The sequence below is a fragment of the Cetorhinus maximus genome, chromosome 4, assembly GCF_964194155.1.
Source record: "Cetorhinus maximus chromosome 4, sCetMax3.hap1.1, whole genome shotgun sequence".
Lineage (NCBI taxonomy): Eukaryota > Metazoa > Chordata > Chondrichthyes > Lamniformes > Cetorhinidae > Cetorhinus > Cetorhinus maximus.
The window spans coordinates 131,453,116-131,479,266 of record NC_135882.1 but is presented as its reverse complement, the minus strand read 5'-3'; the positions used below and the strand labels follow the sequence as shown (position 1 = coordinate 131,479,266).

At 45.6% G+C, this 26,151-nt stretch overlaps 1 protein-coding gene across 1 annotated transcript in view; it reads right to left on the bottom strand.

Moving 5' to 3' along the window:
* Positions 1–11,805: 11,805 nt before the first annotated feature.
* The window catches only part of tmem71 (transmembrane protein 71), a 55,201-nt gene continuing 40,855 nt past the window's right edge, over positions 11,806–26,151 (bottom strand). The window contains exons 7-11 of the mRNA XM_078540835.1: positions 21,395–21,470; positions 21,235–21,299; positions 21,071–21,138; positions 16,726–16,750; positions 11,806–14,283 (exon numbers count right to left, since the gene is read on the bottom strand). Coding sequence (XP_078396961.1) covers positions 16,727–16,750; positions 21,071–21,138; positions 21,235–21,299; positions 21,395–21,470 — 233 coding nt within the window. The 3' untranslated portion in view covers positions 11,806–14,283; position 16,726. The remainder of the gene's footprint in view (positions 14,284–16,725; positions 16,751–21,070; positions 21,139–21,234; positions 21,300–21,394; positions 21,471–26,151) is intronic.

Here is a 26,151-nt window from a genome sequence, read left to right as displayed (position 1 = left end):
CTGAAGTTTTGCAATCCCATCATGGTCACTTCACACACTTTGCAAACTCAACTTTCTGCTTCTGCTGTCTCACAGTTTGCATGGTGTGGTGTTCAGTGGTTCATTATCCAAATCTAAACAATGCGAAACGTTCCCCAACGTGTTTTGTTGCAAGGCCTTTTTTTCTGCTCCCTCACCTGAGCTCGGCATCTTTGCTACATAGCAAAAGAAGAGATCAGTTGACTCTGACAGCAAGTCAAGTCATTTGCTGTCCCTGTTCTCTTTGCCCTTCCGTAGGAGGAAAGCTTTTGGAATAAATTAACTTCACCAGCGTAAACTTACACTTGACACCTTGATTATGTATCAACAATTGAACAGAGCCGACAGAGAATTCGTGGGTGTCGGTGTTAATCACATTGTCTCCCATGTCTACAGCAAGCACTCTGTAAGTTGAGGTAGCTGCCCGCTGTCTTGCAGCATCTTCCCTTTGAGGTATTGCAGCAGGACCTCAGAGCCAGCATCCCAGTTGCTCCCTTACCAGTAGGGATTGCTTGCTGCAAATTCATCACTGTCTCAAATTGTTAAAAGCTTTATCCTGATCACCATGCCCAAGCAGCAACACCCAAGTAGTTTTAGTTCCGACAAACACAATAATCTTTAAAGATGCCGAGAATAGCCCGATCATGCGGAAGCGCCAAAGGAGACTGCAAACTATCAGCAGCCTCCAACCAGAGGCAGCAGGCAAATGTGCTGTTTTACAGGTTTGAAGACTTCCATTGCTTTCAAGGAAAAGATTAAGATTTGGGAGTACTGCTGCTCAATGGATCTCCTTGCTGGCCAGAAAGTGCAACTGCAGAATTGAAAGCACCAATAGAAGGGAGTTTTCGGACAGGAAATGAGGGCTCCTGATCTTTTGTGGCAGCACGTTCTCCATAGTCTTCTTGTCAATTTAAGAATGCTGCCTTCAGCAAATTGCTGCTTACCACATACTTCTCTCAAATCAACACATGCACCTTCGAACTCTTCCTCAGGCAGACACCTGAGGGCACATTTGGTTTGCTATGAAAGGAAATTCAGCACTTTTCAGGATGAAATATGAATGGAGACCAATGAAGTTGACTTAGTTTGCTGATTGTCCGCAGGTGGAATTTTCGATTCTTGTTCATCCCGCTCTGTAGTAGTGCAGCTAATGACATTCATTCTCCCTGACTGGCCAACTGTGATGAAGGAACAGCTCCTCTTGATGTTCTTACATGCCTGTGGCTGCATCGGTATATTTGGTCATTCACTTCCACCGCGAACGATTGAGGTGACAATTTCTCTATGCATGCCCCAGCTTTCCATGTGGGTTGACTCCTGATGAGAGCGTTGAAGATTTGTACCCTGACTTGCTCTCCAAAGCTCAACTCTGGCAGTGGTTTGGCAGTCTTGCCATTTCACCTTGAGTTTTTTCATTCATGCCTGTTTTTACATCTATTTTCAGTAGCTTTTTTTGTTATTGGTGGAGTAGTTTGTGTGCTGCGTAGCATTTGACTTCGAACTGGGCTACCTCAGTTGATCTGCTTCTCCACTCATGTATTGCCTTGTATATATCTGAGCTAGATCTGCTCGATTTCTTGATGATTCTTTGACGATTTCCATTGCCATCTCAAGCCTTTCCATTTGACTGTTGACACTGTAGAGATAATGTGTAGTGTTGAATTTCCCAATCTTCTGCACTTGTGAACTGTGGGCCACTGTCACTCATCACAACGTCTGGAATGCTGTCACAGCTGAAGTGTGCTTTCAAGCAGTCTACAATATCTCCTGTCATCATTGAAGTCAGCTAGCGTAACACCCATTAGTCAGAATAATAGTGTACAGTGACAAGGTTCCTGCTGTAGTGAAGAGCTTTACTCCCAGCTTCATCCATGGTCTTTCTGGGATGTCATGCATCATCAATGGCTCTCTAGCTTGTTTAGCTTGGTACTCGTTACATGCACCGCACAGGCCAATGTGGTCTTCAATTTCACTGCTCATGTTTGGCCAGTAGAGCTCTTTTCTTGCCTTACTCAGACTTGATTCAATTCCTTGATGGCTTGCATAGATGTGCTTCAGAATCTCTCCTCTCATCTCCTTAGGAGCGATGACTATTTCCTTTGTACAAGATGCTATTTCGGGCTGTCACTTCATCTCAGTATGCCCAATATGCTCTTGTGACCACAGGTGTGCCCTTGATGTTCTCAGGCTGTCCTTTCACCATTACTTCTTGCAGCACTTGGAGAGTTGCTTCTTGTTGGGTAGTTGGCTTAATTTGAGCAAGGCAATTGTCTGTCAGGTTCAATGTCTCTGCTGGGTTGATGACTTCCAGATCATGTCTAGCTGCTGCTTCATGTTAAATCTGGAAGATTTCACATTCTGTTGTAGTATCCTCAACTTTATCCATGGGGAGCACTGCTCTCGGCAGCATTTCTGCGATGTACATCTGTTTCCCTTGCTTGTATGTCATGTCCACATGAGATCTGTGTAAACAAAGTAAAATACTTTGCAGGCGCTTTGGAACAGGTAGTAATGGTTTGAAAGAAATGCTTTGAAGTGGTTAATGGTCGGACTCCACTGTTACTTAGTCTCTCCAAAGCAGGTACTGATGAAAATGTGTACAAGAAAATACAATAGCCAGGCACTCTTTCTTGATCTGAGCATAGCATCATTCATTTTGCGTTAGCGCTCTGGATGCAAATGCAACTGGTGTACTTGATGCATTAGGGTTGCTCCCAGGCCTGTCTTGCTGGTGTCACACTGCAAGATGACTTCATTATTGACATCATAGTACTTCAGCACCGGCATTGTCGTCATTGTAGTTGATTTTAGTGAACACTGCTTCTTGTTCTGTTCTCCAATACCACAGCACCTCCTTAGAAGGAGTTTGCATAATGGTTCACACTCCAACAACAAATTAGACATAAATTTTTCTGGTTTTACTAAATAGTTCAAGAGCTCAAAAATTGTTGCATTGCTTTCACATCTGTTTGTCGCTGCATCACTGCTACAGCTCTCACCTTGTCAGGATCCGGGCGAAGACGTTTTGCTGCCAGTGCATGACCTATGTACTTGACATCAGGCATCTACAGTTGTAATTTTTTTCCTTGACCAGCTTCAGGTTCATCTAGCAAGCTCTCTCCAGCAGCCGTATTAAATTCTGTTCATGGTCAGCTATGGTTTCTTCCATTGCATCTCCACATCCATAGACTGGTAGATCACCCACTGTAGCTTCCATTCCAGGAAGATCACTGATTAACTCATGCTGTCTGCATTGATACTCTTCTGGAGCCGTGGAAACGCCAAATGGCATGCGCAATCGTCTGTATCTCCTGAATGGCATCAAGAATGTGGTTAGAAAACTGCTGCTCTCATCCAGCTTCACTTGCCAGTATCCATCCTTCACACCTAGGGTAGGAAAGATCTTTGCCTGGGCAAGTTGTGGCACAATTTCTTCAATGGTTGGTATGGAGTAGTGAGGTCTCTTTGAAGTTTTATTTAGATCCTTTGGGTTTAAGCATACTCACAGCTTTCCAGGTTGTTTCACTGCTACCATGCTGCTAATCCAGTCTGTAGGAGTTTTCACTTTCTTGATTACTCGCCTCTTTTCCAGTTCTTCTATCCTGTCCTTTAGGCTTGACTTGAAGGCAGCTGGAACTCTTCTTAGCAGATGCTGAATTGGTCTTACACTCTCAACTACTTCTAGATAATATTCTCCTGGTAGACATCCCAACTCTGTAAACACATTTTTGTACTCCTCTAGGATCTGTTCAGCAGTCAATGGTTTAGTGTGCTGCCACACATTGTAAATCTCTGTTGGCATGTTTAGGGTTACCAGTCCAAGCTATAGATTTGCTCTAGCTGAGATGAGTGGCTGTTGAGTACCATCTCTGATCTGGAACTGTCGATCTTCACTCTTGCCATTGCATTGGGCTTTCAGACCAATTTGACCTCTTGGTATGAGTATCATGCCATCATATAGCATCAAACTTACTCTCAAGGGCTTCATTTTTGGATTGCCATGTTGAACCACGTTGCACAGGTCTGTGAAGGTCATGATATTGCATGATGCACCAGTGTCTATCTGACACTTCTTGTTCACTTGATGATCTCCTTCTGTGGTATCATTCTAATGGTCACAAATCATTTGTCACCTATAGACTTGACGGAACCAACCTGTTGTGTGGTGCATTGTGCTTCATCAGACTCTTCTGCTGATTTCTTTCCAGTGGCCATCTGCATAGGCTTGTTTTGTTTCTTTCCTGCCAAGCACCTGTGTGCAAAATCATTTGGCTACTTGCAGTTAAAACACGGCTTTTCACATGCTGGGCAATCCTTCTTTTCCATTGCATGATGTCGTCCGCAATGTTTGCAGCCTGCCCTTTTTCCACAATTGTTCTGCTGTTTCGACCAGGAAAGTCTCTCAGCATGATGTATCTCCTGATCTGTTCTGCCATACATGTGCTCTAGCTGATGTTTTCCAACTTTCATGTTTCTACACACATCTATCCCAATCCTGAGAATAAGTTTCTCCTCTTTCAGTAGATTTTCTCTCACTGAGGTGTCTTCTAAAAGAATTCTATCTTTAATCAGGTTTTAGCTGCTTGAATTCACATGAATCAGCAAGCTGAGTTACCGCAGTCATATAGTAATAGTAATTTGTAACTCTCAGGAGTATTAGAAGTGTGGCTAGTCATGTTGGCTCCAGCTTGTTAATTAAATCTGTTGCAAGTTCATACTTTTGCCACTGCAAGTGGAAAACTGCCATTTCTTCCACATATCACCTATCATTTCTGCTGCAGCAGGGATGGGAAAGTGTACAGCCATGTTAACTCAGCTAGTATTTTATTTGCAGCCTTACTTTTTAGTTCACTTTTGCTTGGTTTTTCTTTCAGCAGCTTTTAGCAGATCTGAATATTTCTGTGTACCTTTCTGAGCTGTGGCTTCCCTGCAGAATTTCTATGGCTTCAAAACTCTATTTCAAATTGACTTCTGACACCATGTTTCGTGTTCAACGACACAGTGCTTCTTAATGTCTTTCTCAGTGTGAGGTCTTTATTGAACTCTTGTAAAATGTCTGCCTGCAGAGAGAGTGCCTCATGGCAGATGTCGCATGACTACAGCATGCCTGGTGGGACATATTGTACTGTTGCATTTCAAAGCCAAACAAGCCCTGGACCTGAGGGAGCAGTAAAAGGCACTGTTTGACTGGTAGAAGACTTCCTTTGCTTTCTAGAGCATGCTAAATATTTGGATGCATTGCTGCTCAAAGGAACTCCCTGCTGGCCAGCAGGTCCAGAGGCAGAAATGAAAGAGGCAGTTACAGGCAGTTTTCAGACAGGAAAAGAGAGCTCCTGTGTTTGGTGGCAGCATGTTCACTGTAATCTACCTGTCAAATTAAAACTGCGACCTTCATCAAATTGTTGTTTACCCGACACTTTCTTCAAATTAACACATGCACCTTGTAGAGGGTGGTGGTGTGTGGCAGCTTCACCTCTGATTTCTGAGCGGTCTGAATCGCTCCCACTCCCTGGGTTCTAGACCTTGGACTTATTTGGGGGTTGTGACAAAGTGCAGCAGACAACTGGTTTTGGTGCAAGAAAAATACTGTGTGTATAGAAGTCATAAATGAACTTATAACATTAGGATTACACTGAGATTATACAGACTTACAAAGTACACTTAGTTAAGAATGGGGAACACACGGCATAACGAGGGAAAATCATGCTACTAATCCCCTTACCCTTGTCCCACCCCCAAAACCTAACTAAATTGAACTAGGAGAGGTCAGGGATCATGCTCACCAACCAGGGTTCCATGACAGTTCGAAATCTAGCTAGGCAAGCCGGTTGCAGTTTTGGGGTATGCTCTTTGTGTCCTCTGGGGCCTGCCGTCCCCACGTGGTCCTGGTCTGTGGAATCTGCGAAGATTCTTCAGTTGGGTGGAGGGCGCGGTTGTGGGTGGTCGATCTTCGTGGAGGGCTGCGGTTTTGTTGTTTTCGATTGAGCCTGCCACCTCATGCCCCTCACTGTGATGTTGCCTGCGGGCCTGCAAACCTCCAGATCTCCTCCCTTTGCTTGGCTCAGCTCCCTGCTTAAACTCGGCTTCAACCGCTCCCAACAGCTCACTGCCCTGTGTCAGCTTTCAAAACTGCTCACCCTTCTGTGTCTGCTGGCCCAGTTATACTGGTTTTTTTTGAATTTCTTATCTCAATCCAAATCAAGGTTAGTTCTTTGTCTGATTTGGGCTTCTTCAGGTGATTGTTGTCTCGTTGTTTTTAATGGGCTCGCATGATGTTTATCATTGTCTTCCTGCCCCCGTAATTAGTCTTGAACTGAAAGCCATTGTATATGTGGAGTATTGATGGGTTCGCATAATTGCATTGATTGTTGTCTTCCTGCCTTAGTAGTTAGTAGCGATTATTTATGCAAGATTTTGATAGGCTTTAGTTTCGTGTAAGATGAAGTCTTTCCTCTCGTTGTCTGGTTTCAGGTAAAAGTCCAAAAGTCATATCCTTGTTGATATGAAAAATGTGGGAATTTTGAGAACCCTTCAACCTTTGAGCCCCGATCGAGGATAGATTTGGTTTGCTGTCCAGTAAAATTCAGCACATTTCAAGGTGAACCATTGACGGAAAGCAGTGAAGGTGACTTTGTTTGCTGATTATTCTGCATGCAGATTTTACCATTCCTGCTCATGCACCTCTTTACAGCACAACTCTGTTAGATTTGTGCCAAGAAAGCCTGCTTGCCAATTGGGCCAGTGCCATGATAGATAACACGTTTCACTATGGATCAGAAGATTGTCGGTTTGATTTCTACCTGGCTGGTGCAAGTTTTTCAATCCCTGCAAGATCACTTCACACATTTTGCAAACTGACCTATCTGGTTGTGCTATCTCACAGCTTGCAAGGCCACATGGGCATGGGTTCATTTTAAAAATCTAAACATTATGAAACGAACCTTGAAAGTGTCTGTTGTTGCAAACCATTTTTTTCTCACCTCAGCTCTCCATCTTGCCAACATGCAGAAAATAATGATTCCTCACTTCCTACGGTACATCAAATCATTTGAAGTCGCAATCCTCTTTGTACCTCCACATAAGGAAACTTATCGTAATATATTACATTCGCAAGGGTTTCTTGCCACTTGACACCTTGATTGTTTCTGAACAATTTCCAGAGCCAAAAGAGAATTATATGATGTGGGTGTTGATCCCGCTGCCTCTCACATGCAAGCACTCTGTAAGTTTAGCTAACTTCACAGTCTCTTGCAGCATCTTGCCCTAGATATTTTGCAGCAGGCCCTTAGCCTCCACTGTTGGGCAGGTGTTGGTTCCGCTATTTATGTTTTTGACTCTGGTTTCTTGTTGGCCTTGATGACCTTGGCAGTCGTCCTCTCACCAATGGAGCCTGTACTGGCCCTGACTGGGAGGGAGCGGCCAGTGCCATGGCTGGCATCTCCCCAGTCATCGTAGCCTCAACAGATGCCACGGTCACTGGCAGAGGGGAAGAGCAGCTGTTGCCATCATCCAGTGTGCCCCAAGAGGACCCCGCAGAGACGACAAGCAGCTCGTGCACCAACGTGATGTTTCTCTGGGCCTCCCTGCTTGTCACTGATGGGCGGGTACCTAGCTGGGATACTGGGTGCCTCATGCATCTCCCACACTGGCACTGACCACCTGAGGCCATTGCCTGTGTGAGGGCTTGCAGGTCTGAGCGCAACCCCAGGAACCCCTGATTCTGTTCCTGGAGCTGCCACTCCATGAAAGTCACCACTCTCTCAATGGAGGAGGCAGTGCGCTCAGCAATGAGGGTCAACACAGTGCTCATGCTCCGCATGGACTCCTCCACAACAGGGACCATGGCATTTAGGCTTTTAGCCCCATTAGTTTCCCTAGTAATTTTGCTCTAGTGATAGTTATTGTATTTATTTCCTCCCTCCCCCTTTTTCCCCTTGATTATTTAGTATTTTTGGAATGCAATTAGTGTCTTCTACCGTGAAGACTAATGCAAAGTATTTATTCAACTCCTCTCCCATTTCCTGGTTCCACATTATTATTTCCCCAGCTTCATTCTCTAAGGGGCCTATGTTTACTTTGGCTTCTCTCTTCCTTTTTATATATTTAAAGAAGCTCTTACTATCTGTTTTTATGTTACTTGCTAGTTTACCCTCAAAGTTTATTTTCTCCCTCGTTATTATTTTTTGGTCATCTTTTGTTGGTCTTTAAAACTTCCCCAATCCTCTGGTTTACTACTAATCTTTGCCACGTTATATGTTTTTTCTTTCAATCTGATAATATCCTTAACTTCCTTGGTTAACCATGGTTGGTTTATTCCCTTCCTAGAATCCTTCTTCCTCACTAGGATTTTTTTGTTGTGAGTCATGAACTATTTTCTTAAACCTCTGCCATTGTTCATCAACCATCTTTTCTGCTAAACTCCTTTCCCAGTCCACTCCAGCCAACCCTACCCTCATTCCTTTGTAACTACCCTTATTTAAGTTTAGCACAGTGGTTTCCGACCCAAGTTTCTCACTCTCAAACTGATTGCTAAATTCTACCATGTTATTGTCACTGTTTCCTAGGGGATCTTTTACTCTAAGATCATTTATTAAACTTGCCTCATTACACATTAACAGATCCAAAATAGCCTGATCCCTGGTTGGACCCACAACATATTGTTCTAGTAAACTGTCCCAAATACACTCTCTGAATTCTTGCTCGTGACTACCTCTGCCAATTTGATTTTCCCAATCTACATGAAGATTAAAATCACCCATGATTAATGTACTGCCTTTTTTACATGCCCTCATTATCTCCTGATTTATTCTCTGCCCTATTGCATAGTTACTGTTAGGGGGCATTTAGACTACTCCCACCAGTGTCTCCTTCCCCTTGTAATTTCTTACCTCCACCCATAGGATTCTACATCTTCCGATCCAAGATCATTTCTTGCTATCGTTCTTATTCTATCTTGAACTAACAAAACTACCCCTCCACCCTTTCCTTCCTGCCTGTCCTTTCGAAAAGTCACATACCCCTGAATATTTAGCTCCCAGTTTTGATCTTGTAACCATGTCTCTATAATGGCTATAAGATCATACCCATTAACCTCTATTTGTGCCATTAGTTTATTTTGTTCCGAACACTATGTGCATTTGAGAACCATTAATTTTGCCTTTTTACCATTTTTCCCCCTTTGACCCAACTTGCTGCTGTTTTTTTATGTTTGTACACCCTGTCCCTCCCTGTCACACTGAGTATCATTACTTAAATAGCTGCCCTGCAATGCTGCCATATCCTTTTGCTTTGTAAGCCTACGCATCCCCTCTCCAGAACCCTCCTCCCCTCTATTTAGTTTAAAGCCCTCTCTACAGCCCTCGATATTTGGTTCATCAGGACACTGGTCCCAGCAGGGTTCAAGTGAAGCCCGTCGCCCTGCCTGCCACTTCCCGACCACTGGGAAGACGCGTTTCACGCTGGGCGGGCCTTAATTGGCCAGCCGGTGTGAAATTGCAGTTGGGGGCTGATCCCGGGCGGCGGCCTGTTTCCTGACCTGTTGCGGGCCCGCCGATTGCGCCCACCTGCCAAGGGTAAAATTCAGGCATATGTGCTGCCGCAGAATGTTTGAGGAGCATCAAATCAGCCAGTAGCTGTGTGACATCGTGACGGCACTGATTTAAAGCCTGTGTGTGCATCCTTCTGTTGCTACAATGGTGCAAATGCTGTACAGAACGTGGCCAGTGGCATAGCGCATGCCCAGGAAATGGCAGTCGGCCTCTGTGCCTCTCTTGAAGTAGTGCCAAGCTACTGAATTTCCATCTCAGAGATTGAAACTCACCTCAGTGTTAATAAGAAGACTGGGCATGTGTTCGAATGCTATTTCCTGCATTGGGACACCAGAATAATTTGAATACTGCTACTAGCTCACTTCAGCACATTCATGGCCCAGAATTGCCCATGACTGGGCCTGGTCCACTGCCACAGCTTTGCCGGAATTTCGATGGAAATTCTGTGAACATGCATAAATCGAGTTTCCGCTGCATTCGTGTCAAAGCTACAATGGCAGAAAGTGTAAGGGAGCCCAACGCACTCATATTCCTGTCTGTAAATTACAGACTGAGGTAAATCTACATGCTCTGGCCTAATTGTTAGCCAGTCTCTAACCACCCTTCACCTGAGGTCTACACTTGGCCTGGAAAATTCCCTAAGCTGTTCCTGCTTTGCCGCTGGAACTTCACTGGAGGTGCAGCAGGGGCTCTGTCTACACACATGTCAGTGACTCAGAGATGGACTTCCGAGCATATATCTGCAGCATCACTAGAAGCGTCTTTTTCCACCTTTGTAACATTGACCAATCCTGACCTTGCCTCAGCTCAACTGCCACAGAAACCCTCATCCATCCCTTTGTTATGTTTAGATTTGTCTAAAACAGCCCTGGCTGATCCCCCATGGTATGCCCCTTAGGCTGCAGTTTACCAGTCCTATGGTGACAAGCTGAGAGGTGGGAAGGCTAGTAATATGGCAGGGGGAAAGCGCCAGGAAGGGAGCTCGTCATCTTCTGGCTACCATGGCATAATACTACCATCAGGAACTCTCAGAGACACAGACACCCACTGAGCTCTAATTGAATCACTTAGGAGCCCAATTAAGGGTCACTTACCACACTGCCGGCACCTTGCCTGCATTGGGAGGTCCGCTGCTGTGTGGGGAGGCCTGTTGGCCTCCCGATGAGTTTTGGGGGAAGGATGCTCCTTAATGACTGCTTCATGGTTTCGGATGGGCCTCAATACACCAATGGCTCCCCCGTCGAGGGGACAGCCCCCAACCCCTGCCAGGACCACCGACCCTGGCAAGGTTAAAGAGAAAGCTTACCCTCTCTTGGCCTCTGCATTGAGATACCCTCTCTTTCATGTTGCAGCCTCATCAGTGGCCATCTCTAACAGCGGTGCTCCGAAGCTGCCGACCTGTTGGTCCTCTGATTGGGCCGTAAGCTCTCGGAGTTGGGCTGCCTTCCGTGCTTGGACAGTTGTCCCAGCGATAGCCTCTTAATGGGCTGCCGCAAGTAAAATGCTGCCTCAAGATCCCGCCATTCACCACAGTGGACTCGACTCTTGCTTTTGGTCCCGGCCTTTTGTCCCGGCCTTGGGATTTCTTCCCTGCTCGCAAAGTTCAGGCCCCTTCAAACTTGAGGTTATCCAAAACTCTACTCTTTGTGTTCTAACTCACACCAAGTCTTGTTCACCCATCACCCTTGTTCTCATGACTTACACTGACTCCTGACTAAGCAACGCCTCAATTTTTAATCCCCCATGGCCTACCTCTGTAATCTCTGCCAGCCCCGTAACCCTCTGCGCTAATCTAATTTGGGTCTCTTTAGCACCTCCGATTTCAATCGCTCCACCATTGGTGGCCACACCTTTAGCTGCCAAGGGATGAAACTCTGGGATTCCCTTTCTGTACCTCTTTACTTCTCTTTACTATTTTAAGATGCTCCTTAAAACCTACAAGCTCTTGGCCATCTGACCTTATGTGACTCCGAGTCAAATTTTATAACAGTCCCGTGAAGTGCTTTGGGATGTTTATTATGTTAAAGGAGTTAGATAAATGCAAGTTGCTGTTGTTGTTGAAGGAACATAGGAACAGGAGTCGGCCATTCAGCCCCTCAAGTCTGTTCCATCATTCAATTAGATCATGGCTGATCTGTAACTTAGCTTCATTTCTGCGCCTTGATTCCATAACTTGTTACATTATTAACAAAATTTACAAGAATTTTGGTTTGTACTGGCAACACTAATGCTCATTGCATTATTCAAAATTCAAAATTCTTTATTTGCAAATTTCTATTACATTCAATACTCCCAGAATCTGAGCATTATACAGTTTCACATAAATTCTTATAAATCTTTATTGCAAGATCAGCAGCTAAATCAATTTTAAATAAAGTTTTGAAATTGTTTTACAAGCACTGGTAGATCTATTGTCCATTCTGCTTCTAACAGATGATACAAGGACTCAATGGAATTAATGTGTAGATTTTAATTACCTTATTATAGATTCCCATAAAGGGAAAAGAGAAACAAATGGAAATAATTATTAAGACAAACACTAATTTGCTGATCAGTAACATTATACTATTTTGTATTTACATACTATTGAATTAAACCTTACAATAGTTAAAGAAATTCTACTGTTAGCATTCAGTGGGTTCAAATAATTAATTAATTAGCAAGGATATGATTGTATACTCATTATAGCATTGGAGTAGTAACCCAAAAGTTGTGAACTTAGAAACTCACCATGTTAAGTTGTGAAATTAATCTACAAAAAAAGGCAATAGAAAAAGTTGCCCAGAGCACCTCACGGATGCTCACATTCGAGCTGTTGGATCGGTTCTTTATCTGTCCTATTTAGCCCTGTGGTAGTGCCATGCAACATGGTGGAGATCTCCACAGTGTGAAAACTGCACTTGGTCTCCACAAGGAATGTGTGCGTTTAGTATGAACAATGCTGTATGGACAGACATTTCTGTGACAGGGAGATTGGTGAAGATGAGTCAAATAGACTTTTCCCCTATGTTTGCTCTCTTACCACCTGTCACAATCCCAGTCTGGCAGTTATGTCCTTCAGAATTAGGCCTGTGGTGGGATTATTGATCCACTTTTGTTGATGGACAATGAATTTTCCCACTCACAGCACATTCCATGCCCTTGCTACACTCAATGCTTCCTACATCTTAGGTTTAACATAGTGGAGGTATGTGGTGATCAGCAGGAGGTTCCCCTGCCAATGATTGACCTGAAGCCAACATATCTATGGGGTCTGTTATTGATGTTGGAGGACTCCCGGGGCCACTTACTCCCAAAGTATGCTCTTACCTCTGGTGGGTGTGCACTGCAGATGCAGTGATGAATGATTCTAGGATGTTGACTGATGGGTCTGAGGAGTCTTAGTGCCACCCCCATGCTGTCCTCAAGGTGGCTGTGGTGGGGAAGAGACTGCTATCCATCTCCTTCTGGAATGTGCTTTTGCAAAGAAAGCGTGGAAAGAGATGCAGTGATTTTAGTCAAGTTTCATCCCAAGCAGCTCCATGGCACAGGGCTCTAATGTGCTGAGGGATGCAATAAAACTTGGGAAAGGAAACAGGCCTCCTGCCATAGTTCACCAAGGGACAGAACCCATGTAAAACCCCCTGGGCTGAATGCATCGGAGAATTTTTGACATGAAACGGATATTGCAAATATAACCTGTCATTGTAAGTGGAATCCCAGAGTGCCACATACTGTGCTGAAAGTAATTGAACTGTATTGCACTTTATGTAATGCCAAATTTGAATTGTTATGCAATGTACTTGCACAACTTTTATGAATAAAGTATATTTTTTGAGGTAACTGTAGGGATAGCATATACAAGATACTGTCCCGAGAGTCATTATGGATGGGCACATGTGCCTGACCACTGCTACCGGAATTTGGTTCTGAGGGGGCACTGATCAGCAGAAAAGCAGATTCAATGGTGCCATTTAGAATGTAGAAGCTGAATCCATATTCCAGCCACAATTATTTGAAGGGTAGATGGGACATCCTTCTCCAATCTGGTATCCAAAATGTCTATGGTATCAGTTGCCAGAATCTTTCACTGTCCTTAGCTCTTTCTTTAATGCAGAGGTGGAATGTGGTAGATTAGGTTTGCAGTGCTGTAGGAGCACTCTGGTGCAGGTTGCTATGCAACAGTCACACTCTCCTGGGTGGACAGTATGGTTGAGCTTACTTGGATCATGGTGTGGCAAATATTGGTAATGGTCTCCATCAACTGACCCACCATTTGTAGCAGATCCTTGGATACCAAAGATGCCTGAAGTCAGCTGCCAGGAGCCATCCAAGACTAGCCAGGGATAATTCTCTCTAACCATTTTTTAATGGCCTTTCTCCAGCCTCTCCTCACTGGAGACAGAAGTCTCCTCATTTAAAATGGCTCAGTATGGAAAGGGAGCTGGGCCAGCTCTAAAGATCACTTGAATCTAGATTTGGGGTTAGGGCAAGAGTGGATAGTTCCTTACATTGAAGTACCTTTGACAGCTCCCCTCTCATTTAAGTACACCACCCTGATTTCTGAAATGATTTAGCTTTTACTCCAGACTTGTGAACTGAAGAACAGTTCAAAGCTTTCCTTAAGACCAAAAAATAATGTCAACTTGTTTCCCATTAGTTCACTATTGTCAAGATTTTTCCAACTTCTTCACTGGTCTTTCCTTAAAGCAGTTGATGTAAAATTCAGCTTCAAATTCTGTTTCAGGCAAAAATAAAACAGTTACAATCATATCATTTACAACCTTTGCACTGCAGTAAAACTTACACATTGTCAGTTTCTATTTGGAATAGGAACAAAATCACACTCAGTCACAACCCCATCTGAAATCTGATTTGGTAAAATGTATTCAAGCCTCAACTTGACTGACCTCTATCTTGAATTATTAGCAATCCTAAGCAGATATTTTGACAGAAGTTATAAAATATAATAGCTAGAAGGTTTGACCAACCAGTCATGGGTTTCATGTGAATCAGCTGTAGACTTCAGCAGTTGATGGATTTGGCTGCGAAGTGTCCAGCCAACCATAAATTGGGATCACTGCCGCTTTACCAATATCCCACAACCTTAATCTTCACCTGTTCTTTTCTAATAGCCTGCAGTGTGTCATCAGACAGTTCTGTATGTGCTCAGCAAAGCATGTATGCTTCAATTGCTGATTGTATGCAGCAAATCCACACAGTTAATTTACAACACAGAGGCCTAGCAACTGATTCATGCCTGACTTCTGGCACAAACCCAATGACACCCATACACTGCTGTGACAGAAGCTGATTAACAAGAGAACCATGCCAAATTGGGCTTGGCCGCTGTGCTGGGGGCCTGCGCCAGTCACAAACAAGACCAAGGCTAGCCAGTTGGGGCACTGGCATTAGGCTGGCAGTGGGGTGAGGTCAGGAGGGGTCAACCAATGGCAGCAGCCCACAGTTTTAATGTAGTCAGGATAAGCACTTCTGCTCCTCCCAGCTCCATGTTCAGTTAAGTAAATACCATTTTGCTGACAGCCTCTGGTGGTCCTTTTAAAGGCTGTTTGTTTGACTGCTTTTCACCCGAGAAGATTGATGGCAGCACGCACGGAGCATGCTGTGGTCAGCCAGGAACGAATTTGTTGAAAGGGCCTGAAACAGGTATTGTGACCCCAGATTTTCATTTCAGCAATGGGCCATGCAGCAGGTTTAGGTGGGTGGCCTGGGTGACACTGACTACAAACAGCCTAACCAATATGATGAGTGACCCACACCTACAGAATCACAGAATCGTTACAGCACAGAAGGAAGCCATTCCTTTCAGCCCACCATGTCTGCACCTACTCTCCAAATGAACAGTTCACCTACTGCCAATCCCTCGCCTTCTCCCTGTTACCCTGCATGTTCTTCCTCAGTGTGGAATGAATGTCCACGTGCTGCATGCTGTACAAGACTCAACAGTGTCCATTTTGCACCAAAAATGCAGGAACTATGAGATCCGATTTCTCAGCCAGAATCTTTCAAAGAGAGGGGGTGGACTTCCACAGGGAATTCTCCCAAACATCCGTTGTAACATCAGCAGAGGAGCTGCGGAAACCCCAGAGAAGGACTATTTGCCATTTTCCCTGGATTTCCTTGGCTCTTCCATCTAAGGTGTGGTGGAGGATTGGGAGAAATCCCCGAGCGTGTTCAAAACAAGGATTCTGTTATTAACTAGCAGTAAACATGATTCTTAATTCACTCTTACAAAACATTTCATGATAACACATGACTTCACTGTGAGTAATTTAGAGAAAGAAAGCAAAGCTCATGGCACTGAAATCTTCTGAGTTAGTTTGATTTGAATTTGGTATATTTTTAATGGATATTCAAAGTGATTGAGCTGCAGTAAAAACCTGACCCCCACATAATTCTCAATGTTTGGACAAGATGAAACTGATTTAACAATGCAGCTCCAGGAATCATTACTGGAATCGACTAAAGTGTAGGATTTTTTTCCTATTTAAATGTAACTTTTCCCTTGAGGTCTCTCCAAACAAGCCACCACAGCCCAGGTGAGACCTGAAGCAGGTGACCTGTGGTCTGGCATCTACTCATGGTGTTCTTAATCTGGCAGATTGTGGTCAAATTACTGTGTTTGAATTAAGGTCAGGAATATTGTCATTTTTGTTACTGGCACAGATGCAGCTTCAATCCAGTACTGTCCCAATGGCTGAATGGAGATGACGGGATAGAAAGTATCGGATTATCCACCTGTTCTACATGCCATCCAATATTCGATCCTATTGATGTCAGTGGGATGTAATATTGGGCGGAGTGAATGACAGATGGCTGATGCAGTAATGTCCGTTTTGCAACTGTCTCAGATGCTTTACTTCCCCCGCGACCAGCACCCCGCACCCCCTCTCAAATAAGTTCACCACACCAGTAAAATTCCACCACACACAGAGTTTTGGTGGAGTTGTCCATGGTGCAGCGAATGCTTTTTCCTGTGGACTTGGATCTCTACATTACTAATCACAATGGAAAGAGAATTGTATTTTCCTTTTATTATACTCACACGCCTTGGCAATTAGGTGCAGTGGAAACAGTATTGAAGCAATAATAATATCTTTAGCTGGATGTCTGCACAAGCCATTTGCCTGGATTTAAAAAAATACTATTAAATACTTACCTCAGTCTTTTTTTGTGGTGATTTCCTTTAAAGGAAAAAAAAACACAGATTAGTTCAATTACAATAGAAAACTACAATTAAAATAGAACCTTACTTTTCTGTCAAAAATGACATAAATGCAACTGTGACAAAGGTAAACTATCTCTCCTCGTCCTTCTCGACCTGTCTGCAGCCTTTAATGCAGTTGATCACACCATGTACCTCCAATGTCTCTCAACTGTTGTCCAGCTGAATTGGACTGCACTCGCCTAGTTCCATTCTTATCTATCTAATCGTAGCAGAGAAACGCCATCAATGGCTTCTCTTCCTGCTCTCGTGCTGTTACCTCAGGTATCCCCAAAGATCTATCCTTGGTCCCCTCCTATTTCTCACCTACATGCTGTATCTCGGCAACATCATCCAAAAATACATGTTTCCACATGTATGCTGACCGCACCCAGCTCTATCTCACCACCACTTCTCTCCATTCCTCTACTGTTGCTAAATTATCAGACTCCTTGCCTGACATAGAACCATAGAAAAGTTACAGCAGAGAAGGATGCCATTTGGCCCATCTTGTCCATGCCAGCCCGAGGACACCCAGGTGCCCTTTCTAATCCCACCTTCCTGCACCCAGCCCATAGCCCTGCAGCTTACAGCACTTAAGGTGCAGATCCAGGTACTTTTTAAAAGAGTTTAAAGCTTCTGCCTCTACCACCAACTTGGGCAGTGAATTCCAGACACCCACTACCCTCTGCATAAAAAAGTTCTTCCTCATGTCCCCCCTACACCTTCTGCCACTTATCTTGAATCTATGTCCCCTGGTTCTAGAATTCTCCATCAAGGGAAACAATTTTATCCTGTCCATTCTATCTATTCCCCTCATAATTTTATACAGCTCAATCAAGTCACCTCTCAGCCTTCTTTGTTCTAAGGAAAATAACCCCAACCTATCCAATCTCTCCTCGTAGCTACACTTTTCTAACCCTGGGAACATTCTTGTAAACCTCCTCTGCACTCTCTCCAGAGCTATTACGTCCTTCCTGTAATGTGGTGACCAGAACTGCACACAATACTTCAGTTGTGGCCTCACCAGTGTTTTATACAACTCCAACATTATATCCTTACTTTTATATTCTATACCTCTGCCAATGAAGGAGAGCATTCCATATGCCTTCTTCACATCCAGCAATGCACGAACAGAAACTTCCTCCAATTAAATTTCGGGAAGACTGAGGCCATTTTGTTCTGTCTCTCACCACTGCCTCTGTCCCTCTTCCTGGCAACTGTCAGTGGTGGAACCAGGCTGTTTTCAACCTCAGTTTCATGGCCAGAATTTTATGTTGATTGGGCGGGCGTGCGTCCGACCCGAATGCACATGAAATGACATCGGGCATGCATCCCAATGTCATCGCGCATGCGAGCAATATTGAAGTTAGCAGGCGTGCGTGGGAGTCGGAGCTGTGCACATCGACAGTTAAAGGGCCAATTAAGGCCATTAAAAATCCTAATGTCCACAAATTTGTTTGCCCATGAGATTTCGCACTCGTTGCAAAGGCAAAACGGTCGGGCGGGCAGCCCGCTTTTAAAGAAACTTCATCCAAGGATGGGATGAAATAGCCGGGGTGAAATATAAGAAATATATAAGAAATATCTGGGGGCTGATGTCTTTTGAGTTCTGTTGTCAGGCGCTTGAATGTGCTGCATAGACACAGTTTGGTGCATTTTTTCTTGTCATTTAATCAGTCCAGGTCTGCAGCTCCCTGAGGCAGCTCCGCAGCAGCTGTCTGCCTTCAGGGAGCTAGCTAGAAGTACCCACCCGCACCTCACTTTTGGTGGCACCTGCCCTCTCCCCGCCCCACACCCCCCCCAGCAGCGCTGAGGCTTTTTCAGCACGCGTTTCATGCTGGCTGGCCTTTAATTGGCCAGCCAGCGTGAAATTGCATTTGGGGGCCAATCGTGGGCAGAAGCACATTTTATGTCCGCTTCCAGGCCCACCAACTTGGCGCACACGCCAAGCGTGAAATTCAGGCCCATATCGGACCCTGAAATGAGCTTTCAACCACATACCTGTGCTCTCTAAGACCGCCTGGTTCCAACCCCCTAACCTTGATCTTCTCAGCCCATGCCTCAGCTCTTCGGCAGCTAGAAACCCTCATCCGTACCATTCTTACCTCTAGCTTCAACTATTCGAACGCACTCCCGGCTAGCCTCCCACATTCTACCCTCTGTAAACTGGAGGTAATTAAAAACTCTGCTGTCCATGTCACAATTCACATCATGCTCCATTCACCCATCAGCCCTGCGCTTGTTGACCTACATTGGTTCCCGCTCAAGCAACATCTTCATTTTTAAATTCTGATCCTTGTTTTAAAATCCCTCCATGACCTTAACCCTCCCTGGATCTGTAATCTCCTCCAGTCCTATAACCCTACTAAATAACTCTGGCCTCTTGTGCATCCTGAATTATAATTGCTGGCCATGCCTTCAGTTGCCTAGGCTCTAAGCTCTGGAATTCCCTCTCTACACCTCTCCACCTCTCTACCTTGCTTTCCTCATTTAAGACACTCCTTAAAACCTATGTCTTTGACTAAGCTTTTGGTCATCTGCCCTAATATCACGTTATGTGTTTTGGTGCCGTTTTGTTCTATAATGCCTCTGTGAAGCACCTTGGGACATTTTATTCCATTAAAGCTACTACATAAATACAAATCATTGTATTTACCTGCACTATTTTCCTGAAGTTGCTGACATCTTACTAGTACATTCACAGATACTATGCTGCCTAATATCACCACTAAGTGACCATTATGCATGGTTGAATCTTTTGAGTTTCAATCAACTGTTAGATATTAGAGGGCAGTGCTGTCTCAGAAACTGTACCTACATCAGTAAGGAATCAATCACTTCAGGAAACTTACAGGAATAAAAAGTGGAGGATTCCTGCTCCTTGTAGCCTTGCAATAACAATTTTAGCACTTAATTTTTTAGACCTTTTCTGCTCTTCTGCTAAGCCGAGTTTGCACGACATGCATATCGCATGTCCTGTGGGTAAGTAAAATGTCATTGGGTTCTTATGTCAACCATAGGACAAACCTTAATTTGTATGGATTAATGGAGCCTGGTTACATGCTGGAAGGGCCTGGGAAATCATTGGCACCATAGAATGCGGTGGCAAAACTAACACCTTTTTAAATTTGCTACTGCTCAGTGTAGGGATTTAAAATCTCCCCTTTATCAGCATCTTTGGAATAATGAAACATTTAATTTCAAAAGCTAAAACACAGGTATGAATGAATTATTGCTGTAGCAGATAAGGATGAACATTAACTAGTCTTTATCACCTTCTACCCCCATTCAATCATTCACACTTCACTTCCCATTTCACGCAATCAGACTAAGGACTTGTATAAGAACTGTTCCATGACTGCTCTCAGTGTCTCTATATAAACTGGGGTCACTTTCAGCAAGGCTTATGCCATCCAGAAGTACTTTCAATGAATAGGAATATAGGAACAGCAGGAGGTCATTTGGCCCTTTGAGTCTGTTGTGCCATTCAATCAGATTATGGTTGATTTGTATTTTCACCCCTTCCATCTCCCCTTGGTTCAGTCATCTTTAATAACTTTGCCTAACAAAAATCTATCAATGCTAGTTTTGAATTAGCCTCAACAGCCATATGGAGGAGAGAGTTTCAGATTTCCATGACCCTTTGTGTGAAGAATTGCTTTCTGACATCAGCCCTGAACAGCTGAGCTCTAATTTAAGGTTATTCCACTTTGTTCAGGACTCTCCTGCCAGAAGAAATAGTTTCTATCTATCCTATCAACTCCTTTAATCATTGTAAATGCTTCAATTAGATTATCTCTTAATCTTCTCTATTCAAGGGAATCCAAGACTTGTCTCTGCAATTTGTCTTCATAATTTAACACCTACAGTATGGTGAATCTGCACTGCAATCCCTCCAAGGGCAATATATTGAGTTGAGTTGCCCAGAACTGAACCCAGTACCTAAATAGGGTGTAACCAGAGCTCTTTAGAGCCTTAACCTGACTTCCACCCTTTTGTATTCTAGTCCTCTTGAGAGAAAGGCCAAATTCCATTAACCTATTTAATTACTTTTTGCCCCTATTCACTAGCTTTTGTTGATTTCTGTACATGGACACCTCGAGTCCACTACTCATTCACACTCTGAGTTTCTCACCAAATAACGGATGCATTTGCCAACAATGGCAAGTGGACTGAACAACAGGCAGATCCATGAGCTCAAACCCATAACTCATGGTTGGGATTCAAGTACTCCACTGCATGTCTCTTGTAACTGTCTTCAAACCCAAAAACAAAGAATTGTAAATTGTTATCCTACCTCGGTTTGTGTGTGATGCAAGATGTTGTGGGATTTAATGAAACAGGGATATGCAGATTTTGCTGTATCTGTCAAAAAAAGGATTGTGGGTCAGAATTCAGCTTTACTACGAGTCTCTAAGAAACCTCATTGTTAAGAGTGGTACTGTAAGAAATTGTACTTACGCAGCACAGTCGTAAACACCAGCATAGTCATGAGCAATACAGCAACCACTCCTCCAAAAAACCATCTGTTCAAGAATGAGTACATCACATTGAAGGTTAGGGTACAAGCCACAACACTTGAGAACAAAATTCTCATTCAATGGTCTCAAAATTTCCATACCTTGCGAACACGGCGACACATATTGAGAGGACTAAAATGATCAGGTGGAAAAAGAAATTCTTGACAGTCATAGGATCTGAAGTAAAATCAATAATGCCATTTAACCAATACAGGCAGTACAGGAGGTTTAATTTCTTAAGGAAAAAAACAAACGTTTAACCAATATATGGCAATATGAAAAAATATTCAACATAGCCATTAATACTGCAAATCAAAGTTGATTCCACAAACTGTTTAAACTTAAATGTAGGAAGCAGGTGTGCACCTAAAATTCCACATGCATTGATCTCATCCTGTTGTCAGGCACCAAGTGTGTAAAGCAGGGGCAAAAGAGAAGACTTATCGCAAAATCAGGAATTTGGGGGAGGCAGTGGTGGTGTAATGGTATTGTCACTGGACTAGTAATCCAGAGACCCAGGGTATTGCTCTGGAGACGCATGGCAGGTGGTGAAATTTGAATTCAATAAAAAAAATCTGGAATTAGAAAATCTGATAGCGACCATGAAACCATTGTTGTAAAAACCCATCTGGTTCACCAATGTCTTTCAGGGAAGCAAATCTGCTTTCCTGACCTGGTCTGATCTACATGTGGCTCCAGACTCTTAAAATGGCTTCTGAAATGGCCTAGCAAGCCACTCAGTTCTCAACAGCAATTAGGGATGAGCAATAAATGCTGGCCTAGCCAGCATGCTCACATCTCATGAATGAATAAATAAAAACCCCAGAGATCCATGGGCCTTCTTCTTGTTCCCTGTTGCAGTCCCGGCATTGGCCATGAATGGGCTCTTGGCGCTTCTGGGACAATTGGATTGGCCAACAGTTCCTGAAGGTGGGAAATTCTCCCCAACGAGTGGCGGAAGTCCCACTCAGCCCTTGTTTAGTTGTTTAGCCCGCCCGTAGCATGTTATGGCTGCGGGACAGGCCAGAGAGGAGCCATCCCGCTCCACGCCAACTATGTTTCGGGGGTTGGGTTGTGAGTGGCATCCACACCACCTCCCATCCCTGCCACTCCCATTTTATTCAGCCCAATGTTTCTACCATTTCTTATTCTTGGGGAGAATTTTCCCCATGTTGGGCGTACTGGTCGGGAGCGGCCGCGGGTGGGCACGTACCTGATCACTCCGTGCCACCATTTTACGTGGGCGGGCCAATTAAGGCCCATCCAGCATAGTTCATGACTCCCGCGCATAGCAGGAGTGGGTGGGTGGCAGTGGGCGTGCTCAGACCGCCAGGTCCAATGGCGACTCGGCAGCCTGCATAAATGAAGGCCTAGCAGGTCTGGAAAGCTTACTCACAATGGCTCAGAGAAGGGCTCTACAGAGGGGCAATGTTGGTGATGCAAATCCAGACGGTAGGCCATCGGGGCAGGCCAGGCCAAAGGGTAGGCCAGTGGGGTAGTGTGCCCCTCATTTTTCAGACAAGTGCCTAGCTGCCCTCCTGGAGGAGGTGGCAGTGCGTCGGGGGGGGTCCTTCTTCCGAGGGACGGGAGGCAGAGGCCCTCCACTTGTCCAAATGTGCGTGGGAGGAGGTGGACGAGAGTGTCAGCTCCCATGATGTGGTGTGGCGCACATGGCTCCAGTGCCACAAAAGGTTCAATGATCTCCTGCGCTCAGGAAGAGTGAGTACGATGTTGCCTCAAGTCACTTAATGTAGCCGTCACCCATTCCCCCAAACCACACCCCGCCCCCCATACCCCTGCCAGCTCTGAGTATAGTAACGTCATTGAATTCCTCATGGCATGTATCCCTTGCTGGGTTTGCCAGCAGAGATTGCCCATGCCCAGTTCACCCTGAGAGGGTTGAGCTAGGATGTGTTCTGCATCCGCAGCATGTGTGACACTGACACCCAGAGTATAGAATGGGGTTAAAAGTCAAGGGTCTGCACCTAGGCAGAGTGCTGGAACTGGGAAGCATGTCGATGTCAGGGTGCTAACATGCTGGGAGGGGAACTTCCAGGTGGCGGAGCACCAATCCATCTGCTGGTCTTTACACTCCATGTGCTTGTGCCTCCTTGCTTAGCAAAGTAATACCTTGTGGTGCCACATGTAAAGGAGGCAGCATTTGGGCAATGGCGGGGTGGGGGGTCAGCCCTGGCTTGTTTGGGTGAGGATGCGGCAGCTGCAGGGTGATGAAGAGCTGGAGTCCTGCAATGTCCCACTCTGGCTGGGTTGGCAGGGATGTGATGGGAATCCAGGTGCAGGCTGGACTAATCAATGCTCCTCTCTCCTTTTCAGGAAAAGACTGCATATAATGTGTCGGACCAAATGCGGGCTGGCGGAGGGCAGGCCAGGTTGGCCATCCTAATGGTTTTCGAGCAGCAGGCCATGGATATTGAGAAGCGCCATGGCCCCAGGTCCACCAGTAGCGGTGAGGCTGGGGTGCCACGGGGAGGTATGTTTGGCGAGCACTCAGGTCACCATATATGTCACAGAAGCCATGGCACTGCTGAATGCTCCGTGATTGAAGTTAACAACATGGGTTTACCCTTGATTATGGAAGGATGAGTGCATAATGATCCGGGGAGTGGCAAGCAAATTGACATTGTCTGCATTGTAACTAATCAAATGTCCTTTTTCTTCCTTTCAGCATCACTGGAACAGGGCCGGGAGGAGGAGGCAGAGGGGCCGCCTCTCGCCCCTGAAGCCCCAGAGCAAATGCACTCACCAGTGTCACTCCATCTCTGTCAGGCAGGCACCAGCGCAGATTCTAGCACCTCGGTGGGAATTAGAGCTTCAACTAGTGTCCCTGGGCACGGCGGTGAGGGCATTTCACACTCGCTTGAGGTGCGGGCAGGGACAGAGAGTGCCCAGGGCGCCGGCAGTCGGAGGACTGCTGGAGACCAGCTACTTGCTTGGTCAGTGGCTGATGATGTGCCTCTGGAGTTGTCCCTGAGGCAGCAAACGCTGGAAGTGCAGCAGGGTATGCAGGACGATCTGGCGCAGATACATGAGGCAATGCGGGGCATGGTGCCCATGCTGGAGGAGCCCACGTGGAGCATCACCGATGCGATGAGACTCATAGCTGAGTGCCATGCTTCCTCCATGGAGAGAGTGGCGACTCTCGTGGAGAGGCGCCTCCAGGAGAACAAGCAGGTTCTCCTGGGGTTGCGCTCAGACCTGCAGCACTCACAGCGGCATTGACCTCAGCTGGTCAGTGCCAGTCTGGGAGATGGTTTGGGCACCAAGTATCCCAGCTCGGTGCCCATCCATCTACGGTGAGCAGGGAGGTCTGAAGCGACCTCACGTTGGCGCAGCAACTGCCTGTCGTCTCTGCGAGCTCCTCTCAGGGTACTCTGCATGAGGGCAGCAGCTCCTCCGCCCCTCCGCCAGTGACTGTGGCATCCGATGAGGCTGCGGTGACTGAGGAGATGCCAGCTGTGGAACTGGCTACTCCCTTCCAGGCAGGGCCATCAAATGCTCCGTGGGCCAGAGGACATCCGCCAAGGTCATCGAGGCCAACAGAACAGCCCAGTGATCAGGTTGTCTCAGATGCCAGTGCCAACGAGGGGACAGCACCTAGACATAACACCCGTAAGCGCAAATTTAAGGCACCTTAGGCACATCACGGGTTTCTCACTGCTGCTTTTATGTTGGCCCATAGTACTTAGTGGAAGATTTGGTGTGATGTCCAACACTGTTTTTGTTTTGTCTTATGAATTTACTTTTGTTTACTCAATAAGTTTTCCCATGCCTCAGGGTGATTCCTTACTCCTGCATGTGTACGGGAAGCCATGATGTTATGAGTGAGTTGTTTGACATTGAGCTTTATTGACAAGGGCCTTAGTTAATGTTGTTACCCAGGCTGGTACTCAGCTCTCAGGTATCGAGTGTGAGCCTGCAGCCCTGGCGTGTGTTGAAGGTCTATCTGTGGTAGGCTAGCTGGATTAAAGCCTCCTGGGTGTCCCTGCCTCCCTGAAGTATGCCCGGGTCAGCATCTACCCCCTCAGCGTTCTCCTGTGTGTGCTCATCCTCAGATTCACTGTTGGACTCATCATGTGCATCCAGAGCAAGTGCGTCCACATTTTCCTCATCCACTGCATCCCCCTTTCCAGTGCCAGATTGTGGAGAGCACAGCATGCTACCACTATCACCGAGACACGATCTGGGGGTTACTGGAGTGTGCCCCCCGAGCGGTCCAGGCATCGGAAGCGCACCTTAAGGAGACCGATGGCTCTGTCCACCACAGCCCTTGTGGAGGCATGGCTCCTAATGTACTGCTGCTCAGCATCTGTGCTTGGATGGCAAAGCGGCGCCATGAGCCACCTTCTAAGGGGATAGCCCTTGTCACCCAGCAGCCATCCATCAAGCCGGGCTGGAGCACTGAAGAGCCTCAGCACCTGGGAGTGTATGAGGAGGTAGGCATCATGGGAGCAGCCTGGGTACCTGGCACAGACTTGTAGAGTCAGCATCCTGTGATCACACACTATCTGCATGTTCATGGAGTGGAATCCCTTCCTGTTGACGAAGGCGCCTTGATGGCCACATGTCTTTTGCACCTTGGACATGAGGGAAGCCAGCAATGGCCACGAAGCCTCTGGCTCGCTCTGTCTGACTAGCGTCATCCCAGTGGTAGTGGATGAAAGTCAGTGCACGCCTGTCACCTGCTTGACACAAGTGCGGACAGCTGATTGGGAGACTCCACAGAGATCACCCACTGACTCCTGGAAAGAGCCGGATGCATAGAAATTGAGGGCAGCTGTGACCTTTAGAGTCACTGGCATGGGGTGTCTGCCCACACAGTTTGCAAAGATCTCAGGCC